This window comes from Malurus melanocephalus, unplaced genomic scaffold (assembly GCF_030028575.1).
Source record: "Malurus melanocephalus ecotype Western Australia unplaced genomic scaffold, MMel_1.1 scaffold_985, whole genome shotgun sequence".
Lineage (NCBI taxonomy): Eukaryota > Metazoa > Chordata > Aves > Passeriformes > Maluridae > Malurus > Malurus melanocephalus.
In genome coordinates, this window is record NW_026624217.1 from 26615 (window position 1) to 36128 (window position 9514).

General features: G+C 57.8%; 1 protein-coding gene across 1 annotated transcript in view; it reads right to left on the bottom strand.

Moving 5' to 3' along the window:
• Positions 1-9514, bottom strand: part of MEF2D (myocyte enhancer factor 2D) — a 37111-nt gene that overhangs the window by 12796 nt on the left and 14801 nt on the right. The window contains exons 3-5 of the mRNA XM_057386540.1: positions 8343-8480; positions 4773-4983; positions 2191-2247 (exon numbers count right to left, since the gene is read on the bottom strand). Coding sequence (XP_057242523.1) covers positions 2191-2247; positions 4773-4983; positions 8343-8480 — 406 coding nt within the window. The remainder of the gene's footprint in view (positions 1-2190; positions 2248-4772; positions 4984-8342; positions 8481-9514) is intronic.

The following is a 9514-nucleotide window of genomic DNA, read 5'->3' on the forward strand; positions in this document are numbered from 1 at the left end:
GGGCTGGCAGCTCTGGGATCYATGTCCCTGATGGAGGGAGGGGATCAGCTTTCTTGTCCCCAGCAAGGTGTCCCTTGACGTGACACCCCCCAGCCCCGAATTACCATGCATCAGGCCCTGGTACCTGTGTGCACCATGAGCTGCTGGAATCCTGCTCACAAGGCTTTGAGATTTATTTACAACAAAGGTGCAGAAACTCCCCAGGTGACCTCAGCTACCTGCAGTGCTGGTGGCCATGAAAAAGCCAAAGAAACGTTAAACCCTTTGATATTCTCCTTCCCAAGGCAGCACCGGCATGGATGCACACAGTGACTCCCCGTTGGAGGCACACCATGTTATCATCTGGGGTGGGGATTGGGGTGGCCCCGGTGCTGGAGAAGAGCTGGTTTGGGTTTCAGTGCTGCCACTCACCCCCAAAAATGGGTGGCTTGGGCACTGTCATTGCCCAAATCCAGCCCCCACGTAAGCCAGAGAGAAAAGAGCAACACTCCCACCAGCACTTCCCAACCAAGGGCCCCCACCACAAAAAGAGTCGAAAAGTGGAGCACTCTGGGCTGCCTTTGCACCACCCTGGTGCGAATCTGAACGGGCACAGTCAGGGCCAGGCTGGGTGGATGGGTGCAGAGTCCCGAGGGTGGCACACGCTGTGGGGTGTGAGCAGGATGCAGGGATAGAGCGACATCGCTGCAGGATCCGGCCAGAGGCACCCGCAGCTGATGACTCAGAGGCAGCAGGTGATCACTCAGTGCTGCAGAGACTGCAAGGCAGGAGGAGGAGGAGGAGGAGAGGAGGAGAGGAGGAGGAGGAGGAGGAGGAGGAAGAGATGTGCCAGGTATCTGAAAACTTCAAGCGCAGTGCCAGAGCCAGAGTCAGAGCCAGAGTCCCCTCCTGCAGCCATGCGGGGAGCCCCAGGGAGGGYGGGGGGCTGGGGCCAGCGAGGGGCTGGGGCTGGCCACAGCCGGGCTGTCCCTGCTCCTCGCCCGTTTCCTGCAGTGGCGGCAGGAACGCAGGGAATGCTCGGGTGACGTCAATGCTGACATTCACGGGGCCTGCCAAGCTCCGCGCCCGCCACGGCTGCTCCCGACAGCTGCCATGGGGGCGGCCGGGGGGGAACGGGGCCGCCGAGGTTCCTGGGGGCCACCAAGGTGCCTGGGGGCCGCGGCACTATGGCCCCTTCCCTCTGCCCTCGAAGATCAGCACAGCTCTGTTTTTTGGGTGCTGCAAGACCCCGGGCACACACAGGCACACAAACCACCCTGGCAGGGCTTGCTCTGCCAAGAAATCTGGCACTGGCATGGCTGCTGCCCAGCAAAGGGAAATGGCTATTCTGGGCAGTGGCCGGAGTGCAGGGGATGGGGGTGGGTGCCCACGGTGCTACAGAACCACAACTGGACCAACCCCATCTGTGGGGCCTGGCTCCAGTTTGGTTTGAACCAGGACAATGTGGAATTTCACACTCCTCCTCCGTGCTGTCGCCCACCCCAAAAGGGCCCGGAAGGGGTGAGGATTCAGGCTCCTGGAGCTGGGCTGCCTTTGCCCTGGGATGGACGGCATCCACCCTGCCAAGGCCAGGACCACTGCCAAGCCCAGTGCCGACAGCAGCAGCTGCTTCCCAGCAGGACCCAGGGCTGTTGCTGGTTTTTGGGCTGTGCCCACACCAGCAGCAGCCCAACATCCTCAGCCTGCAGACGGCAGATGTGGGGATGGAGATGTTGTTAGTGCGTTTTACAGCCAAGGAACTGAGCCACACGGCCTGAGCCTCGTTAGCACAGAGATTCTTGCAGTGGAAAGGGACCTTAATGAGCTTTTTTCCTTGCAGTAAAGTTCCTTTATAGGGCCCAARCACGAGGAGGAACTGGGTGTTAATTGATCACCTGAGGTCAGGGAAAACTGGCTGCAGCAYCAGGAGCTAAACCCAGAGCTGCCCAAATCTTGGGGTCATATCCCTGATGTGCAGCTCTTTCCGAGATTCAAGGCAGATGGACACTCCTCGGTCATGGTGATCCTCACTGGAATCAGCACCCCCTACAATGAGGCCTGGAGCTCCCTATGCCACCCCCTCCCACTGCCAAGAGCAGCAAAACCTTCCCCAGCACCTCCCTATGACCAAATCAAAATCCTATGGGACATGTGGGGAAATTGAGGCAGGAATGTCACACAGAATGCGGGGCTGAAAGACTCCTCACTTACCCACGGGGCTCGGGCAGGCTCCRTTCGTGTTGTTCAGGTCTCCCCCAAGCATCGCCCCTGCAAGGCAAGCAGAGAGATGGGGTCACCATCCGTGCAGAAACAGGGTGAGCATCCCTGCTTTTGGGGAGCAGGAAGGCAGGGAGAACRGAGGAGGAGGAAGGCAGAGGGAAAAAAAGCAGGATTGCCTTCCTGGGGAGAAAGTCCTGGGCAAAATGAGCAGCATTCCTGGTGATCAGGTTGGGAAACATTATCCAGGCAGATCCGTTTCCTTTGGGAAGGAGCCAGGTGCACAGGAGCCTGTTCCAAAGGAGGCAGCTTGGAAAACACTGCGGCTATTTTATTCCAAGCYCCCCTTTGGGGAACACGGGAGAAGAGAGAGCCCCAGCAGCATGACGGGAAACACAATCCCCCCTTGTGATGTTCACACCGAATGGAAACCACCCTGCACCGCCAGGATGCCACAGCAACCCAGACTCCCATGGCCCCAACGCCTGCGAAGGGCCGACGGGCCCCACGAGGCCGGCAAAAACTGGACCTTTTTTTAATTCCCAAAAAAACGGAACGTTTTGCCTCGCCTGGAAGAAGAGTTGATTTTTTTTTATTTTTTTTTTCTGCCTTGTTATGAAGTTATTTCTGGAAGCCACCTATTCCCCAGCCGGGGCTGCCTGACCACGCCGCGGGCAGCGATTGCAGCCAGCAGCCGACGCGGAGGCTCCGGAGCCGCGACCGCAGTCAACCCGGAGCCCCAGGCTGGCRAACAAGGAGCCTCGGATGCCAAACCCCACCTCTAACCATCACCCAAGCCCTTCCCGACCCAGATGGGGAAACCTGAGACTGAAACCTTTATCCAGCCCGTGGCTCTCGGCTTTGGGTTTGCAGGGAGCCCCTGAAAGCAGGAGGAAGGGTGGGAGGGAAGAACGGCTGCTCCCCATATGGGAGCAGGGTTGGGAATGGCAGCGGTCCCAAAAATTGTACAGCTTGAAAAAGGGCGAAGTGACCCACTCAGTGTGGCAGATGTGACACCGCAGCACCCTCCCCTCCAAGGATGGATGCAAAGCCATAAGTCCCTGTGCATCCAAAACCCGGGAGGAGGGACCCTGCCAGGATTTTGTGGCTGTGCCCTGCTGTGGAACCCCATTTGCACCCCAGACCCTGTTTGTGCTGCCAAAGAGGGCTCACCYATTTGGGAGAGTGATGCCAACCCCACCTCAATCCCCTGCTTTGGCTGCCCTTTTCCCACGCCACCCCCGAGCCAACAGCACCGGGCACCACCAAGGCACCCACCCAGCGCTCGCTGTGCTTTGCTTTGGAAACAACACAACCGGCTACGGAGCACTGCTAAAAAAATTGAGGGGAAAAAAAAAAAAAAAAGGAGTTTTTCTAACATGCGAGGCCTTGGCTCCTATAAACAGGATTTCTTCCGTGTCCCAGGCAGCGAGTGAATGAGACACAGATGGCYGGACTTGGAACACCTCGGCGCTCACAACCACAAAATGAGCCCCCTCAAACGAGCAGCGAGCTGGAAACGGCGAGCCCCCAGCRGGGTCTGCTTCAGCAGGAAACCTCTTCTGCTCTCAGCTGAGGGGCCTACGAGAGGGCAGGAGATCCCTGCAGCCGGAGTGATGGCTGCCTGTGCCCGAGGAAGGCTCTGCCACCCTGCCTGGAGCAAGATGCTGCTCTTTAGGACCAGTCCCAGAGCAGAATGACCCCTGTCCTGCAGGTCTGGGGCCTCTTTCTGATACCTGAGCACTTCTGGAGACCCTAAGGGGACAGCAGTGAGCAAACGAGCTGTCTCTGAACCACAGTCCTACTGCATCCCAGCCAGGCATTCCTCCTGCTTACCCTGACCCACTTCACAACCTGCTTTTGGAGGCACCTCCCACTCCCCCTCTCCGAATCCATCCCCTCTGCAAAGCTCCTGAAGGCCCAGACGTCCGGGTGGTCACTGGCACCAGCTCTGCCATTTGCAGCCCGGCCCCGACCATCTGTGACACYCAAAATAGCAGGAAGGGGCTTTCTGCACACTATTATTATTTATGACCGCACCGCGGGAGAGCCGGGCTGCGGTCACACGTCGTCCCTGTCCCCCCCCCCCCGCCACTGCAGGGGACGTGGGTGACAACTCCTCATCCCCTGCCCTGCCCTCGGCCACCCGTGGCCGGTCCCTGCTGGAAATGACCGCTCCTCTGATCTGTCAGCAGAGCCMCATGAGTAATCGCCCGCCACCAACTGCAGCCGGCACGGCCCGACTCAGAACAGCCCTTTTTAGGCAGCAGTCCCATGTCACCGCAGTGCCACCRGGGTGGTGATGGCAGCCACCCCCAAGGCTGGGAATGGCGCCGGGTGACTCATCCGTACTGGAGCCCTRCACGGATCCAGCTCTCCAAGAGACCTGGGGAAGGTGGGGTGGGGAAGCTGCCCTCGGTTCAGGGACAATAACCCTTCCAGGCTGCTCCTGCCACCCATGGGTGCTGGAATGTTCACCCCTGCACAGGGGATGGAAGCAGCAGGGGTGTCCCCTCCCTCCAGCAGTGCCCCGAGGATGACGAGGTGAGGGTGCCAAGGGCCGTGCTGGGGCTCACCTGCACTGGCTGGCCGCTGTGGCAGCCCGGGGGACACCGTGTTCCTCTGCAGAGCTGGCTGCTGTGGTGACAGGAGCCGGGGGTCCGTCAACGACGAGGTGACCAGCGACTGGGTGACCAGCGAGCTGCCGGGGTTGCTGAACTGGAGCGTGTTTTGGTTGGTCACCGGCACCGTCACGGGCATGGCGAAGTTCGGAGCGGGCACTGTGGACTGAACAGAGAGCAGGGGGTAAAGAGGAGCCGGAGCTGAGTCCMTGCAAGGCTGTGCTTGAACCCACGCTGGCACCCTGGGGAGAGGCACCAGAGCCTGGTTCCCCAAGAACAGCGGGAAGAGCAACGAGCTATCCCCTCAGACACACCAGAGCTCTGCAAACAGCTGTTGAGGCTTCATTTTCAGGCTGTATTTGTTTGTCCCCCGTGTTTTCAGGGCAGCCCAGAGTGTGAAGGTGGGCACCAGCCTGGTGGTCTGTCCCCACCAGCACCGAGAGCAGTCGAGCTCGGCACTGCCCTTCACCCCAAGTAGCTGGCAGGGATTTTACAAGGCYGTTCCTCATCCAGCAGGAAGCCAGCAGTGGATCCCCATTTTGGGCTGGCACTGCTGCCGGTAGCTGAGCACCCGGGAAACACTCCTTTTGCTCCACAGAGCCYCTGGGTGACTCTGGGATCCATCCTGGTTCCTCTGGGAGGTGCTGGGAAGGAGAAGCTGACCCCAGGGATGCAGAAGCATCGCTAAAACCCTATCCTTGGCAGGTCGAGGAGCAGCTTCACCTACCAGCGTACCCGTGGGAGCCAGACCCGCTGCGATTATCCCAGCCACTGCTCTTATGTCACTGATTTACTCTCCGTTAACAGGAGATGGCACCTGCTTAGAGGCTTTAGCAGGGGCTTTGCTAAAGTCCCACTTTAATTTGCCCAGGGCTGGAGAGGGGATGGGACCACCATGGGGCCAGGAGCAGAACCCCACGGACTGCACCAGTGAGGGCAGAGGGAATCGAGGTCTCCCCACTGCAGCTCGCTGCCCTGCAGCCTCCTCTTTCCAGAAATCTGCTCCTGGATAGGTCCCGCTCCTCAGATGAGAGAGGGGGATGGGAGGAAGGAGTAGGACAGTGTTCACCCACGCCTCGCTGCCAGGAACTGTCCCCACCTGCCTCCCAAGGGCATCCTGTCCTTCAGAGACATCCCGTGGCCGCAGCCAAGCCGCGAGGACTGCGGCTCTGAGCCTGCGCCGCGGGGCTGCCGTGCGAGGGGAACGGCGCTCAGCCATTCCCACACCGTCAGGGAGAGCTGGAACACGGAGCCCTCCCTCCGCTCAGCCCGGGAGCTCATCCTGCACAGCAGCAGAATCGGAGGAGGAAGAGGAGGAGGAAGGTTTCTCGGGCGTTGCACGAACACCGGAGCGGCGTTGTGTAATAAATCACTGCCAACGCATCCGTGTGCGCGCAGCGCTGCCGGGGAGGCGGAGGGAGAGCTGAAACCCCTCCACAGCACGGCATGAGCAGCACCAGGAGCTGGACACAGCAGCAGGAGAGTCGAGGGCTGCCTGGATTAATCCAGCTCCAAGCCCAGTGCACCTGCAGACAGCGTCAGCCTGACGCTGCCCGGCACACCCAGGAGGACAGCACATCACTCCAAAATCCAGGGGGGAAGATGCACACATCAGCCAAACCGCACCATTTCTGCTCTCGTTAGAAGTCAGGGCAAACACCAGAGGCAGCAGCCCCGCCGAGGCCGTTTGTTAGCGGGCACGGCTGTCGTTAAGCTGCCCCGGGCACCCTGCTGMGTTAGTTCTGGTCACACACAAAACCAACCCGGCGGTTAAAAGGGGAAAAGCGTTCTTCTTCCACCGCACACGCTCCACCGGCGCCGCTCGGCCTCTCGCTGCTGGGGAGCTTTAGTTGGGGAGCCAGATGCTGCACCCTGATGAGTGGCCACACGGCACTTGAATGCCACCAGCAGAATTTTGGGCACCGATTGTGCCTTTGGACTGGCACATCTGAATGACCTGGGGCTCTCCTTTCGCAGCAGGCGCGTTCTGACACTGCTCCCGAGGGGGTTCTGCACTAAGGACAAAGCTCAGGTGGCTTTTGGGTTTATTCTCCACCAGTGGCAGGGCTGGTGCCAGGAGGTGGAGGTTCCAATACAGCTGGGGATGTACTTCCACCGCCCTCACACCCTGGGAGGGTGGAAACCTGCACCCCACCATGAAATCGGGGAGGGTGAGGTAGATCCAAGCCTTGATGGAGTTAACCCTGCCCTGAACCTCCCTCGTGGGGCTGGGCTCGCTGTCACAGCAGAGCTGCACCCCATTCTGCTCCACCTCCTCAGCCCTCCCAGGTCTCAGGGCAGCCTCCCCACACCCTCCACCCTGAGATCCAGGGGATGGAAATGCAGATTTTGGGATCCTTGCGAGGCTCGTGGAGCAACACAGCGCTGAGTCAGCAAAATWAAACCCGGGGATTTCACAAGGCCTCGTTCTCCAGGAAAACCAGAATTTTAACTTGTGGGGGCTTGCAAAGCACAGAAGGGCAGATTATTTTGGGTGGGGGTGTGTGTGTGACATTTTTCCTGCGCTGCATCCACCCCTGGAAAAGGAGCCCTCCCCCCTGCTCCCGCAGCATTAATTACGGCTGCAGCGACTCGGGGCTAATCCCCCGAAGAGCCGCTGCCTGCATCAATAGTCTCTGCTCCCTTGAACTAACAACTAATTTGAAACGTGTCCCCCTCCTCCTCCCGTCTCCTGACACAAATCCCTTTCAGCGCTGTCCTGATGCCACCCCGGTGCCGGTGACAGCTCCGGGATCACAGGCTAAAACCTCCCTGGATTTCTGCCACGGCCACCAGCTGCCCTGAGGGCTCGGTGGATTTGGGGGGAATTAATGTGGAATAGCCCAAACCARGCTGAGCTTTGCTAGGATGTGAGGGGTCGGCACCTGCCACCAGATCACATCAACACTGGGATCTTAACCCAGGCGAAAATCTGTTTTTTGGGGAAAAGGGTGAAAAAGGAGGCCCTGATCCAGTATTTGCAGCAAAAGAGAGAAGAGGAGCAGTATCCTGTGCTGCCTGGATGAAGTCAAGAATGCTCAGGAATGCCAGAGCTAACAGAGATGATTTTCCCAAGGTGGGGGAAAACAGGAAGGGCCCTCAAGAGCCAGGTGCATTCAGGACTGCAGGGGCTGCTGGCATTGGCTCCCAAGGCACGGCATGGCACGGCTCCGAAGCAAAGCCATGCAAAATCCACCCCCCCGTCACCTGGAGGCACCGGGGAGGGGACCAGGGGGCTGCAGGCCACCAGCTACTCACTGCGAGCCGGTAACTCTGCATCATTTTATCAAACTCCTCATCAATCTTTTTATATTTCTCTTCCGTCTGCGGGGTCAGCGCAAACACTTCRTCCCCTTCCGGGCTCTCGCACTCCCTGTGCTTCTTGTTCAGCGCCTGTTACGTGTGGGGGGACACGGGGGTGTCGGGGAGGGAGCGGGGACGAGGTCGGGGGGAAGTCGAACAGAAGAGAAACAAAACAGAAAAGAACATATAATGAAGGTTTTCCAGGCACRGGCAGGTACTTACACCGTAGCGCTTGAACAGGATATCCAGATCCTCGCTGCCTTTGCGGTATTTATCCTCCATCAAGGGACTCTGGTCTATGGAGTCGTCGCCGTCGGGYTCTGGGCTGTCACAGCCGTTAAAACCTTTCTTTCTTAACGTCTGAAAGCACAACCGGAACAGTTTGAGGTCCGGGAGTGGGGATGGGGAACATGGGTGGGTCATCCCAGGAGAATCCCCCGGCCTCGATGGAGCTGGACTTGCCCCCATAAAAAAAAAACCACTGTCACCCCAAGATGTCGTTAACCTCAACGGGGTTAAAAAGTCAGGATATGGCCCCGGGTTTTGATGCTGTGATTTAGGAATTACAGCATGGGGAGGGATGGAGAAAAACTTCCTTGTTTTCAAAGGTTCTGTTTACACCGGGACTGAATTTGGCCCTGCATGAATTCGTCACTTCCAAGTGCCACAACATCACGAAGGGCAAATAAACCTTAACGCTCTTTGCTCTCCTGTAAAAAAACAGGGAAAACCTGCTTACAAACAGGAAAATAAACCCCAGAATTATAAGCAAATTTGTCAAAATTTCCGGACGAAACCAGACGAGTGGCATTTGCCGAATGCCAAAGGAAGAGAATCACAGGACAGGGCATGGTGACAGCTGTGAGCCCTGCTGGGGGTGACACAGGGGGTGACAGTGACAACACTGGGCAACAACCCCACGCCAGGACSGGKCTCAMAAGCAGGAAAAGTCCCTGCTGCATYGAGGTAACGGGATCAGTGAGACATTTACTCCTCACAAGGAGGAGCCTACAGGGATCAGGGACGCCCCAAAGTCCCTCAATCGTGCTCAGCAGCCAATTCAGATCCACTTTGCATCCCTCTATTTCCAACAGACCAAAAGCAATCAGGCATTATGATGGAAGGAGTACTTGCCAACTCTTTTTTTCTTTTTTTTTAAGTCAAAACTACAGAATTTCCTGGAAGTCTTGATCCCTTTTCATGCCAAATTCAGGAGGGAAAAAAAAAAAAACAACAAAAAAACCTCTGACAATTCTCTGTCTTCCTGAACAGCAACAAACATCTCCATCACAGAAGGACCTGGTTCACTCCTGACCAGGGTGGCACCTGATGCCCTGCTTGATGTCATCAATAATTCCTGATACCTAAAAATCATTAATTAATTCCCTAATAAT